Source organism: Calonectris borealis, chromosome 11, assembly GCF_964195595.1.
Source record: "Calonectris borealis chromosome 11, bCalBor7.hap1.2, whole genome shotgun sequence".
NCBI lineage: Eukaryota > Metazoa > Chordata > Aves > Procellariiformes > Procellariidae > Calonectris > Calonectris borealis.
The window spans coordinates 15240014-15254400 of record NC_134322.1 but is presented as its reverse complement, the minus strand read 5'-3'; the positions used below and the strand labels follow the sequence as shown (position 1 = coordinate 15254400).

Below are 14387 nucleotides of genomic sequence, written 5' to 3'. Positions count from 1 at the left end.
GCCCGTCCCTGTCGCTTCCAGTCAGGGCAGAGACCGCTCGTGCCCCGGCCCCCGCCCTCACGCGCGCTAACGGTCCCAACGGCCGCGCTGGGCGCCGGCCTCGCCGCCCCTCAGCCGCCGCGCGCGGCCGGCCCGAGCCCGCCCGGGGGCTGCCCCACGGCGCCTCGCCCAGCGTGTCCCGGCGGCCGTAGGCCCGCGGCGGCCGAGCGGAGGGTGGCGGCGCCAGCGGAGCCCGCCCCAGCGCGGCGTCTTTGTTCCGAGCGGCGGCCCCCAAGCGGCGGCGTGGCCGGGGCCGGCAGCCCCGCGGGAAGGGCCGCGCCCCGCCGCCCTCATGGCGGGAGCGCGGGGAGCCCCGCGGAGCGCCCCGCCGCCGCGGGAGCTGCCGCCGCCGCCCGTGGGGGCCCGGACGCCGGCTGGCAACAGCGGCCGGGGCACGGCGCGGTGAGCGGCGCTAGTGGCCGGGGGGGGCGCTGTGCGGGGCCGCGGGGCCTGGCAGCCCCGGCGGCGGGCGCCGAGCGAGGCGGGCGCCCGCAGCCCGCGGGGGCCCTGCCCGGCGCGGCTCGGCGCTCCGCGGACCCCCGCGCAGCTCCCGGGCAGCGGCCCTCCACTCGCCGGCGCCCGCCTCGCCCGGCCCCCGCCGCGGGCCGCCGCAGAGCCCTCCCGCGCCCAAACTTTGCAAAGTCTGGCAGCTTCGCTGCTGGGGCGGCGGCGGCGGCGGCTACGGCTGCAGCGGGCGGGGGCGGCGGCGGAGGAGGCGGGGGCGGAGGGGGCGGGGTGCGGGCCGGCGGCGGCAGCAGCAGCATCAAAGAGCCCCGATTCCTGCTGCCCTGGGAGCCATGCGCTGCTGTCTGTAATGTCAGCGGAACAGGAGAAGGACCCCATCGCGCTGAAGAGATCCCGAGGTACGGGGAGGGCCGGGCCGGCCTGGGGGGGGGCCGCTGCTGGGGCCTAAATCCCGTGAGGAGAGCTGGTGGTGCCGCGGGATGCGCGGACCGGCCGGACCCGACCGCCGCTGCCCGCCGGGCTCCGAGCCGGCCGCCGCGCAGCCCGGGCCGGGCCGCCCGCGCCCCCGCCGCGGTCCCTCCCTGCGGCTGACGGCGGCGGCGGGGCCAGGCGGTGCGGGAGCCGCGCTAAGTTTGCACGGTGGGGCCCGGCCGGGCCCCGCGGGCTCCCGCAGCCTCCGGGCCTTGAAATGCAAAACTCGGGGCTCGCTCTGCGCGCAGATGTGACCCGCGAGTGGAGGCGTGCGGGTGCGTGGTTATGTCTCTTGTGTTTTTCTGGATGTGCTGCCCATTAGTATGCAGCGTGCATACTCCTGGTGCAAGGGAATACGTCGGCAGTGCCACATGTCCGAGTTCGTGTTGATGCAGAGCCCATGAATTACACTTGAGTGTTCGCTCTTCTACCCCGGTCTTGCTCTTGTGCTTGATTCTAGTTTTGTTTTTTCTCTTTTCGTGAAATGAAAAATTTATCGAAATACTATTCTGTATTAATAGCACTGTTGTACTGCTCTAGTGAGGTTTGAAGTATGCATTTATTTTCAAATGTGTAAGGAGAAGGGTAGAAATATGGTATCTCTTCCGACTTTGGCTGTGCAACTGACTTTAATGGCAGTAGCACATCAGTCTACGTAGCGGTAGTTGTGTCCTTATGGTCCTTAAAAACTGAAATGCATTTCTGAATGAAGTAATGAAAGGCAGTAGGGTGACCGAGTTGGGTGAAAATCATGGCAAAATGGTAAGATCTGCAATTTATTGCTTCTCTTTTCCTCACCTCCTGTTTTGCCCCCAGAATTCTATTGTTCTTGATGTTTTAAGCTTTTTTATGGTTGGGTAAGTGGAGAAAGGTGTGGATTCTGCTATGCATATTGTCATTGATTTACAGCTTGCTTTTGTAAAACTGTTCTTGTAGCAGCTGGATTGCAACCTTGAGAATGAGAGAATGAAAATATGCAGCAGTGTTACAAAGGAGGCTGGGATTCGTTAGATTCCTTCACTCTCAAGCCCTGATTCTGCAAATATTTAAGCACGTACAGTTTCACATGCCTGAGTTACCTACTGAGTTCCATGCAATTACCACTTAATATCAAAACTGTTTACAGTATCAGGGCCACAGAATAGGCTCACCAAATCTGGTTGAAATTATACTCTTTTTTAGTTTTCTGTCTATAATAAAAACTTTATTTGGCCATTTATGTTTCTTGGGAAAACGTTCCTACTGAGATAAAGCACTGTTTAAAAAGACTCTGGCATCCATTCTGTAAAAACCTAGACAGAGATTTGTCCGTGAGTATGAAAATACTCCATAGTGTATTTGCAGTATGTTAAATATGGCATAAATTACATGCAAAGTCATAATGTCTTAATATGTAAACAAAACTACACGTTGCAGTTCTCCTGACTAACACTGAAAATGTCTGTCTTGTGAATGTATGAAGTAAAAAAGAATACGGGACTTATCTCTTCTCCTTTTCCTAAATGTAAATGGCTGAAATACATTTTATCTGTTATTTAATAAGGGAATAGTTATCAGATACATATTTATATCTCTAGATCCATTACATATATGATGTCCTAGTCAAAAGGATTGTATTTTTTCCTGGAAAATTAGTCTCAGACGATTAAATAATTTTTTGCACCCTTAGTGCAACGTTCCAAAATGCTTGGTACACCTTTTAATGAAAGTCTGTGTGGTAGGTACCAAAAGTGACTTTCTGGAAAGTTTATCTTGGCTGCATGAAAATGACCCTTATTCACTCTTTTTTGGAGGTATGCTAGGACTAACATTCTGTTTCCTTTCATGTATAAATTAAATCATTATAAAATCCACAGGGAAAATATAAATTCTTAGGGCTAAATTAAATCATTGGCCTCACACAGCGAGAACTGAAAATACAAAAGCTTTGTACCGTTCCAGATGTAGAACTCAGTTCTGCAAACCTCGGCATATGAATGGCTTCACCCATGTAAGTAATTCATGTAGAAATCGGTGGAACTTGTCACTGGAATTCTAATATTCATATGCTTTTTTTTTTGAAGAAAGATATCCCAGAGAGGGGATTTATACATAGTTTTATAATGTTTTAACTTATGCTACTGTAAAACAGCACTTGCCTATGATCCTCAGTATTCTATTTGATCACGGATTTACTAATATCTATTCTGCTAGTTGTTGAATTTATTAAAAGAAATTTGTAGTATTTTGCTATCAGTGGTGGTTAACGTTTATGTATTAAGGACCATGAACACGAGTGTATTTTATGCACTTGTGAGAAATGGTGTTCACAGTACAATCTCCCAGTGAATTTATGATTAATGTATAGGAATGGTGGAGAAGAAGTTAATGGGTAGTGCAGGGGCAGTTTTGAGCAAATAGTTTATCAAGAAGATGATTTATAGAGTTGGAATTTAAGGGAGATTTGTCATAATTCTTTATGTAAAACTTTATGCTGTGATTATTTAGTAACTACAGTTAACGCAGTGGCAGGGCTTCATAGCACACTAAGTATATGCAGGATTTTATGTTCTAAAACAAGGCAAAAAGGACTCTTTTTTTTTTTAAAGAGTAATCCCTAGTTACTCTGATGGTAGGTTATACCAGGATATGCTATGCTCAAGCGTGAGTTTATTTTGAGAACATGATCATGACTTCATGCCCTAGTCTTTGAAATTCAGACTTAAAATTTGATAGGTGTTGATTTGGGATGTCTAGTATGTTCCTTATGTATAATGAAAAATGAAATTAAGTTTCAACAATGACAGCCAAAGCCAAAAGGAACTTATTAACGCAGAGGCAGAACTGGATTCTTACTTGAGGTAGGACTGGTAAATTCCCTGAAACCTCAAAAAAGGAGGTGGGGAGGAAGGAAGTGCTGGGAGTGAAAATTTGTCAGGCCTCCTTTGATCAGGAGTATTTGAAATAACTTTGGATATTTCAGTCTGTATACAGTAGGTCTACTTCTTCCCTGTGAGAAGGGATTTTGTGTTACTTTACTGAATAGTCCTAAAGCTAGTTTAGCTGTCTGCTGGGAGTACTTGTTTAACGTAGAGTGTGTAATGTCATACATTATGCTTCTTTGCATAATATTATTGATAATTCACAGTTATCTTCAGGTTGCCTTTGAATGCAAGACAAACCCATGCATTCAGCTGTATGCTTGCATCTTGATAAAGTTTGACTTGTATTCTGAAGAGGAGTTTTAAACAAATAACAGTAAAATTTTTAGGTTGGATTGCCCCCTTCTTACTGTTCTATACTGTTACTATATATATTTTTTTTTAAAGAGCAAATAAGCTATTATCTTAACGCGCCTGGGAAAAAAAGAATTAACATACAGTTTCTTAATGTACCAATGTTAGTATCTTAACATGTGCTGCTCTCATATCACCCGAAAGTGATTTTCATACTTAAGCTCAGGGTTTTTCTTTGCATTCCCATATGATGGCAAATCCACTTGAGCCCCATGAAGGCAGACCGACTGGGATAATAAGCAATGTGCTAGAATTTTTTTTTTTTCCCTGTCTATGGTCTAGAGTTTTAAAAACAAAAGCCACGATTTATATAACTTTGAGAGCTTGTCCCACTGTTATGAAAGGTGAAGAAGTGGTATCTCTTTGAAGTGAAGTACAGATATCTCTTTGTATTGCTCAGAGTCAAGTCTGATTGAGTGATCAATAAAATGAACATTCTTTACTACTTTTTGTGCCAGAGCAGCCATGCTCAATTATTCTATGAGGTTTCTGCAGAGTAGGGCAGGTTCATTTAGAGCCCCTCTCATTTTTGGCAGGTCTTTTTGTTTGATCAAGTCTTGCATTTAGTGAAATTTAGATCTGATAAACCGGAGATCTGTTTAAACAACATGGCAGGTTTTCGGTGGTTTTCAGTCATGGACCTACTACTGTTTGCTTTTTCCTTCATGGCATATTGTAACCTACTGCTGTATATTGGTACAGTGAGTTTGATAAATGCTATGTCTGTGTAAGTTGAATAGGAGGTGAATCTTAGGCATGGTTTTAAGCAGTTCTTTTGGAAGTTTTATGCATTATGCAAACAAGAAATATTTCTAACTGGTGAAGTGGAGGTGTTAAGAACCAAGGGACAGATAAACATAAAATAAATTGAAATGTTTGTTCCAACTGTACTGAGCATGAATTGGACATTGAATTGGTAATAGAGTAAGATAGCTGTATTCGAGGTATGATAACTTTTACCTCCAGATGTTTGCTCCTTAAGGACTTGCAATGTAAGGCACCAGACTTAATGCAAGTTCAGTATTTGTAACAGATATCTGTTGCTATGACAGACAGAGGCAAACTTAAAATACAGTCTGTAGGAAAACTAATGCAGTATTGTACTGATTGAAATTTTGTAGGTGGTGACAGCGGATTGGATGGGTTAGGAGGACCAGGAGTACAACTTGGAAGCCCTGATAAGAAAAAGCGCAAAGCAAATACGCAGGTAAATTCCCTTTGGTTCTTTTTATTTCTTAATAAATGGTGCACTCAGATGTTGTTTGATGGTATGACTATCTCGCGTTGTTGAGAATATCAGTCTGTTCTCACAAATAGCAGTTACATACAAAATATTTCAGTTGTACTGTGAAGTTGAAATCTTCATAATACTAGTTATTCTCACTGAAGTTATTTTAATCTCTGTGGGTTTCCAAAGACCTGTAAAGAGAGGAGCACAGTGAGACTGCAACAGTGAGACTGCAACTTGTATTTTACCATATGGATTTGATTCTGAGACAGACTTTCTTTTAATGACTTTGTAGCCATTGGTAGAAATCTGTACAGCATGAGTAATTGCCGTGAGACTACTTTTCTTCTTACTTTTATTCCTGTATGTGTAGGTTTGTGGACTAATGGATCAGTACAGTTTGTTAATGCTTTGACCAAACTCTTCGCATATTCTGCAAGTGATTTTCAAGCAAAAGCTGTGAGGCAGGTTCGGCTCCTTTCCAGTGAATCCCGGCGATTTGGCATTTCTTTACAGTTTCTGTTTCCAGAAAAGGAAGCCTGAATACAAAACATCTCAAGCAATTAGATATCTGTAGTGCAGATTTTTCCTTTGTGTGTTCATTCAGCTTTGAGTAAGAGTGTCTGTTAATTTGGTACCGCCCAGGGAGACTAATTTTATTTATGTAGGTCAAACAATCACTTTCTGTTAGGCCTCTCCAGATTCCATTGAGATGTGGATCTGTTTTCTTAATTTTTGTTTTGTTTTAAAGTAGTCATGGTGAAACCTGCTCTGAGAAATATTTGGTTAATTTAAGGGTTTCGGACCTCTTTCTTGGTGGAGCTTTCCTTGTGTTCTGGAATGGTGGTAACTGTGGAGGGCATGCAGTTTAGTCTCCTCTCTTCTTACCAGGTTCAAAATTTGCAGCACAGCAGAAATTTTTGGCGAAAAAAAAAAACGGTCAGTCTCAGTTTATTAGTATTGAGGAGGAAATGCTTTCTGTGAGCAGTTAGTGTGAGGGTGAACCAGCTAGATGTTCCCCACAGGCCAGTCTAGAATGAAATTCAATTGTATAGCCACTCTGATGACATTTAAACAACCTCTGGGCTCCATTAAACACTTGATTATGCCCTGTAACCAGAAATCCTTGTATTTTATACCTGCTGACCATGCTTTGCAGACCGTGCACAATCACTGAATGCTCATAAGGGACACCTCTGTTTGGTACACAGAATATAGAAAATTCCTATATGCAGACTCCTATATTCTATATACCTTTTTTAGGGTTATAGTAACATTAGGTTTGTATATCCTCATAGAAGTGGGGTGTCTTAAGAGATGTATATTCAGTAAAATGAACCCGAAATGAAACTAAAGAAATGCTTCAAATCTGCTCTTCAACATTTGGAAATATTTTGTGCATGTGTTTAAGTGACACATGGCTTTCTGTATTGTTGCTTTTCTTATGTAAAAGATTAAAAAATAGAAGTCACATATCAAGTAGTATTTTCAGAAGCATGGTCGTACAAATGCACAATTTTTAAAACACTGAGATTACTATAAAACACCATGTTATCTGGAGCCCAAACTCCTCTCTTACCTCTCTACTGAAATTTCAGACAGCCTGGCAGGGTACAGTGTGTGAGCTTTACACAACAGCTGAACAGTTCTTTTAGCAGTAGTGCTGCTAATCCAGGACCTTTGTGGTTGGTCTGTCTTGCAGGGAAATACTGAAACTAATTTAAATGTTGTATTTAAAATATTTTTAGGGATCATCATTTCCTCCTCCATCTGAATATGCTCCACCGCCGAATCCAAGCTCTGACCACCTTGTAGCTGCAAATCCATTTGATGACAACTATAATACTGTGTCTTATAAACCACTTCCTTCAGGAAATCCATATTTTAGTAATCCTGGTTATCCTGGCTTTGGAGGCTATAACACTTTCAGAATGCCACCTCACATGCTGCCCAGAGTATCCTCGCCGTATGGTGGTTCTTACTCCCTCAGAAACCAACCACATCCCCTTCCTCAAAACCCTGTGGGAATGGGTTTTAGTCGACCCCACTCTTTCAGCTTCGGTCCACATGATAACCCAGGTTTTGGGAATCAACCACCTTATAGTAGTGGTCAGATAAATCAAAATGTCAATATGCCTGGTCAGCATTTCAGACCAAATCCTGGTGAGAACTTCGGCCATTCTGGTCAGATACCTCACCCTGACGTGCCATCTAACTTTGGTCCTGGAAACAATCCAAATTTCCCAAATTCTCAGCTAGAGTCAAACCATTCTTTTGTGGCTCCACCAAACACGTACAACCAGACAAAATCATCAGCACAAAAGCAAGACTTTAGTCAAGGTGCGAGCAAAGCATCCAGCCAGAACACTGCTGCTCATCAGCATCATCACAGGACAGAGGACATTGTGAGTCAAGGTAACAGTGACCTCAAAAATGTTACACGAAACAATGTGGTAAATCAGGATAATAGCCATTCTAATAGTGCTGATAACACTAATGCTGGTCATTCAAATGGGACTCAGAGTAAGTCCCGCCAGCCTCGAGGTTCTGCTGAAGGATGCAACTCTGAAAAGAGCAGCAAAACACCCCTTCATCCCAGTCGTCATGGTCACTCGTCCTCTGAACCCGTCTATCCATGTGGAATTTGTACACATGAAGTTAATGATGACCAGGATGCCATCCTGTGTGAAGCCTCTTGTCAAAAATGGTTTCATCGGATCTGTACAGGCATGACTGAGTCAGCTTATGGCCTTCTTACAGCAGAAGCATCAGCGGTATGGGGTTGTGATACTTGCATGGCTGACAAAGATGTCCAGCTAATGCGTACAAGAGAGACTGCAGGACCACCTGCGTTGAATACGGATGGCTAACAACGTGAATCGGTGGTAGTGGTTGAAATACTTGCTATGAAGATTTGGTTACAAATTGGGTACTTCACTTTCTGCAGACAATCAGTTGTGTTTGGTTGCTGTCATCTTTTTTTCCCTAATCTGTTTTCATTCATAAACTTCCATCTCAGCTTTTGTACTCTTAGTTTTATGTGTGCAAATGTTTTACAGGATGGAATATTTTTTTGTTTCTGATTAAACTGTAAAACATAACTGACAACTGATCAGAAGTAGGATGTGCTTTTACAATTTCATTGAAGGCAAAAATGTGCCTGTATGAATAGCCCCTAATTTGCTACTGTTAATGTGTTAACTAACACTAGCATTTACTGCTCGGTTTTAATGGTACTATATTTGCAAGTACTTATTACATTTTGTTTCTTTGAATATAGTGGAGATGACATGGAGGAATGTGCGGTACTAATAGTTTTTATTTTAGGGTAAATACAGAGAATTTCGTATGTGCTTTTTCCTATTTTTGAAGTAAAGCATTAACACACTATTCAAAAATCAATGACTTCACGCTTAGTAACACAATGAAACCTGCTAACTCTTACACATTTGTATTTCCTTGAAAAGACAATGATCTCTTTTGACTTCTCAGCAAATACTTACTTGCTGAAGACTCTTGCTAGGTCTTGCAGTATTTGGAAATAGTTATAAAATATGATTACATTGGAAAAAGAACACATGAATTTTATGAAGTCCAGTGCTTTAAATCTAGAGAATACCAAAACTAGAGTTGCATATATAACCTTAACTCACTTATCTTAAGCACATACATTAGGGTACAGTCTCTGCATCTGTCATGGTTGTGCAATCGTGCACCTCTCTCTCATCCTTTCTCATTGATGGTTCTAGTCTCCTGCCTCAGTGCTGCCTGAGAATTGTGAATGAACTAGTGCAGGGTAAGTCCTGCCTGTCTTCTACGGCTTTCAGCTAGAGCCTGCTCGGTTGTCCTGAGCTTACGCAGTCCACTTGGCATGAAGGAGGCTGCAAAGCAATGGAGTGTGCTCAGCACAGGCTCTGAATTGCAAGCTAATTTGGCCAGCAAAGTCCTAAAACTGAATTCCCATGACTGCCTCAGCCAGTCTTGCAGTGAGGGGGTGGGAAATCTAGGGTGAAGAAAAATACAGCTTTCATACCAGATTAGTTTAGCTCGCATCAGGAGCAAGTAATCAGAAGTTTAGCTTCTTTGCTAAACTTGATATCCTACTGACAAGTATGAATGGCACTAGAGCTTCATGTGTGATGCTAAGAATTCTATTTTAATATGGGTAATTTGATCTCAAAAATATCCTCCTCCCCCCTTTTTTTTAATGTGGGGAAACATCTAGCCTTGAAGACTTCAGCCTTAGCAGTGTGATAAAGTTGCATATGCAACCGGAAATGAATGTTTCTGTGGGGAGAAGTTTTAATTTAATAAAAGGTGGCACTGTAATAACAGACTCTGCTTTTAATATTCACCACTGTGCTGGAAACTTCTAGTTTTTAAACAGTCAGCAATTAAATCGTATGTCAAGCATTACAGGTACTAGTCACGTTCCTTAATGTGATCAATTGTTCAGGTCTGTGATGATGAGTGATGTAGGAGCCTATATTGAATACAGTCATCTATATAAAGAGGTACTTTTTATGGTAAGCTATGCTAATGAGTGAAAAGTAAGGCTGTTTGATAGTTCACCATTGTGTTTGATTTTAAATGGGCTCTACTGTGGTACTTTCCTGGAAGATACTGTGTAGATCTACATAACTGTCTTTGTTTTATTTTAAAAGTGGTAAGTTTTATATACTCTTTTACTGGAGAAGTGCAGTATTGCCCTCCTTTTTTGTCTTGCCTCTCATCAGGAAAAAGGAAATAATGTCTAAAATGTAAATGACACAATTTATATCTTGAGGATTTCCTGCATGGAGATGTGAAGAAAGTGTCAGGCAGATCCAGGGCTTCTGTTTTCATCACTATTTGCTTTGTTTAGTACAGAGACTAAACTTAATCTTGTTTTGTTAGAGGTGTGATATTTAAAAACAACAAAAAAACAACCAAGCAACAATCTCTGTTAGAAAGATTTATTCTTCAGTAGTTTTCCTAATGACTGACTTACTGACTGTTAGAATTTGCTTTTGGTATCTAAAGTAGAAATTAAACCAAACCTTGTTTAGATAGAGTCGTTCCTCTGGGAATCAATTTAATCTCTGCAACAGTTTGCACTGTGAAGGTAGTGGAGCTGGCTCAGACCTCCAGCAATGTAAATGGAATAAAAAATTTTGCTCAGTGAAAATTCAACAAAAGCTCCAATGATGATATTGTTACCCAAGCGTGCTGTTCACAATACCTTTCCCACTCCCCCACCCCATTCCTGTTGTGAGAAGATGTTTGGGACATTTGTTCTCAGAAGTCCAATTTAACATTTTGGAGCAGACATTGTATTTAAAATAGCCGTGTATTCCTTAATCTCTTCCTCAACCCTACATGAAGTTAGGCAAGTGTTTTCTATATTAGCTAGCAAGACATTAGAATTTAAATATAGTGTTCTTACAAACTTAAAATCAACTGGAGTATCATTTTATAAGGCCTTTAATTGTGTATTTGTGAAACTTACTCTAACAATTTATTTCAGTTTTTCTAAACTGGTACTATGTTGGGTAACCCAGTAAACTTTCTGTGTTTATTAATCTACAAATTCAAGACATTAGCAAATGCCAATTATATCAAATAAAAACAAATGAACAACAAAACCAAACTTGTTACACATTGATCATAGAGATATGACTGATTAGGATCTCCGAAAGTCACCCAGCCAATATGCTTGCCCTGCTGATACGCTCTTGGCATACCTGGACTCTTTATCTAGAGAGAGGGTTACACTTTGTTTTTCTCTGCATGTATTGACTAGTAGTAGTTCAAGTATGCACAGGAAAAACAACAATCATGTTTTGTTAGTAAGGTACTAGGAAAATGTCAGCTGGTTAGAATTAGAAATTAGTTATAGAAGGGAGGGTGGGAGGGAGGGTTGATTAGAGTAGGTGAGGTTTTTTGTAATACTCTACATGAAACAATTTGTCTTGAACGATCACATGCTTCTTTCATTACTAGTGATTTAGACCGTACTGGTGCTGCACACCAAAAATATTGCAAAGATTTTGTAAATCTTACAAACCTTAACGTTTTTGAGGGACATGCCTGTGTCCTTTTTAAAAAACTCCTTGTCATGGTCAGAAATGCAGCCTATATTGCCCAAAATGTTGGTGTTTGTTGTTTCTTCCCCCCCCCCCCCCAGATGAAATAAATAGGTATAAACTGGATTGAACTGTCCTTAATACTTAGGTTTTTTGCCAGATACCAGTTTTAAATATAAAATACGTGATTTGCTTTTTGAAGTACTTGTTTTATTGGTGTCAGGGTAAGTGACAATAGCATGCATATAGGCTAGAGGGTAGATACCAAAAATCCTGTTTCTGGCTGTTTTACTGATCCCTTCTACAACTTGAGACAAGCAGTTTAACTGTTTGTGCCTCAATCTCTTCCTTCAGAAGATTGGACTAACGCTTACTTCCCAAGGGTGTTTAGAGGCCTAGTTATTATTTGAGATCTTCAGACGAAAGAGACTAGAAGAAAGTAATAAAGTTTGCTGTATTTAAAACAAAAATATAATTTTGGGGGCTGCTCAAAGAAGAATATACTTTGTGACCTCTGAAGTTTTTCATCTAAGAACCAGTTTTGTAATCACATTTTTCAGGCTTAACTTCAAGCGTGTGAGAATTAACAAAGTCAGTGGAACTGCATGCACACAGTCAAGAACATTTCAAAGTGTTTGCAGTTCAGGGCCTATGATATTTGCAAGTGAAATGCTTTTTATGGTTTGAGATTTTTACAAAATCCATGGTGTTCAAATGTAGCACCTTTTAACATTCGTCTTTATTCCAATTTAGTACGATAACACATCTGCATTAAATATATCCCTTTCATTTTATAAATAAACATTGCCTGGCAGTTAAAGTATTGGTGTAACATTTTTAAAAAAGGAAGTCATGCTTCTTATCATGTTGTATGTGACTTAAATGACTGTTTCATATTAAAACTAATCTTTCCTTATGTACTGCTTAAATATACCTGTTTTGGGATATCAGTTCAGTACTTTTTATACAATCTTGAATGTGTTCCACATTGGTGACATGTATTTTTGCAACAACTTTTTTGTTTCGATTTTAAATTAGAGCATGTCTGAAGTAATACATGCATTAGTGCTGTGGTGTGTGGCAAAGTTAATGTATGTAATTCAAATTGGAAGAAAGTTTCCAGACTTTGTCCAACATTAACCCTGTGGCCAGGGATTAAATTACTATGTAATACAAATTATTTCATATCACGATGTGTTTTAAGCTACTCTATGAAGTATGTGAAACATTATGGTTTATGGATTGGTAGCTGGCGTGGTATCTTGCATAGAATGAGGTGTGATAGATGGTAGTAATTCATGGTAATTAAAACTGACTACCTTTCAGAACACGCAGCACTTACGTGCATTGTCATCTTGTTGCCATAACCGTTAGTATGAGTTTCTTAATATTGTCCACTGACAAATGGGTGAACATTTGGTAATAAGCTCATGGGTGTGAAAATTCTATTCTAACGCTCTTTATTTGGTTTACAAAACATGTAATTTTTTTATCTGTTGGATGTGATTAGATATATGCAGGAGAATGTAGAACTGGGTGTATTTTAAAGTTATTCTGCAATTACTAACTTTTGTCTGAACTTTCTATATTAGAATAGACTCTTCCTTAAAATTGGAAAATTAAGTGTACTTAGCAGAACTCTTAAGGCAATATAACTATCCTACACTACATCTTGAGTTATGCACATTCACTCCTTTGTATGGAACTCCTCTGATTTCTTGTTGGCTTTTGCTTTATATGGAAATGAAGGGTCCCTTTAGTGCCCTAGTGTTGTGAGTCATCAGTTCTGCAGTAATTAATTCTGAATGGTGTTCAGCCCCTTAGAGGTGCTGCCTATAGCTTAAAGTATTCAATGTCGCCCTTAGTTTCCTGGTTCAGAAATGGCTTATCCCAATATCATAGGGAATACCTATTTTTGTATTGTTTGCCATACATGATTAATTTTCCTTTTCATGTTCAAACAAACTGTCTGTCTTAAAATAATTTTTGATCCAACTCCACCTTTTCACTCGGAGGTTTGTGCACTGTAATTCAGGAGTTGCTGTATTGGAGACAGTTTGGGATTGGAGTCATGAGAGATGTTGTGTCTATTCCTAGACACTCATCTCATCTTCTAAAGGATGGTCTAAATCTGAACTTCCATATAATTTAAGGAGGGCAAGCTTTTAATATATTTCTTCTTTTTTTTTGCCTTTCTTGATAGTTTTTTCTGAAATGTGAAATAATATGGAGTTGTTGAGGGATTTTTACTTAAAAGACAGTCTCTCCTCCAAGGTTTTTTATGTGGCTGTATGGCCTTTAGAGCAGACACTGTTCTTTAAGGCCTGTGACTTGGAATTTTTTTGTCCACATTCTCCTTTCAGTGTTAAAGATGAGTTGAAAAAGGCAAGTTACCAATCTACTGCCATCCAAACAGTGCAAAATATAAGCTGATTAAGATTGTTGACATTTAATTTTTTTGTTAATAATGATGTGATATTTTACCTTTTAGAAGAACATGTATCAGAATCTGATTCAAGCATTCTTGGAAAATGTGTATGGTAGATTTTGTCCAGCACTGTATGTAACTTTGTTGCTTTCTGTTGTCTGGTTTCAGTTTCTTTTAAAATAAAGATAATTTTTGCGGGGAAGTTGCCTGTTGATTTTATAAAGATGAAGTAATGCCTAGATTAACTCTTCTAATGTTTTGCCTTTGAGAATGCATTTGGATTAGGCATAATCCTGCAAGAAACAGTATGGGGTCATATTGATCAGAAAAGACAGCTCCTGCCTCTCTTGGAGAGGTCCGCTGTTCTGTAAAGGCATTAATCTGAAGTAACTTCAAAGCAGATTAGAAGAGGTCTT

The 14387-nt window shown here is 40.8% G+C and overlaps 2 protein-coding genes across 10 annotated transcripts in view; both read left to right on the top strand.

Moving 5' to 3' along the window:
- The first annotated feature begins 723 nt into the window (after window positions 1–723).
- Window positions 724–14173, top strand: PYGO1 (pygopus family PHD finger 1). The gene is made up of 3 exons (XM_075160129.1): window positions 724–902; window positions 5372–5457; window positions 7227–14173. Exons 1-3 carry the CDS (start codon window positions 854–856, stop codon window positions 8346–8348), a joined length of 1257 nt encoding a protein of 418 aa, XP_075016230.1. The 5' UTR covers window positions 724–853; the 3' UTR covers window positions 8349–14173.
- The window catches only part of DNAAF4 (dynein axonemal assembly factor 4), a 49789-nt gene continuing 36250 nt past the window's right edge, over window positions 849–14387 (top strand). For 8 of the 9 annotated variants that reach the window (XM_075160126.1, XM_075160124.1, XM_075160121.1 and 5 more), the window contains exon 1: window positions 5372–5457. The gene's annotated coding sequence lies outside the window, so the exon portion shown is untranslated. Of the gene's footprint in view, window positions 903–5371; window positions 5458–14387 lie in introns of those variants that run through there. The other variant, XM_075160119.1, reaches the window with a different exon arrangement.

What these genes read in the sequence shown, in the direction of transcription:
- PYGO1 (XM_075160129.1), top strand. Translation starts at nt 854, where the DNA reads ATGTCAGCGGAACAGGAGAAGGACCCCATCGCGCTGAAGAGATCCCGA. An exon ending in CGCGCTGAAGAGATCCCGAG is followed by an intron (nt 903 to 5,371) that starts GTACGGGGAGGG and finishes GAAATTTTGTAG; the next exon opens with GTGGTGACAGCGGATTGGAT. An exon ending in AGCGCAAAGCAAATACGCAG is followed by an intron (nt 5,458 to 7,226) that starts GTAAATTCCCTT and finishes AAATATTTTTAG; the next exon opens with GGATCATCATTTCCTCCTCC.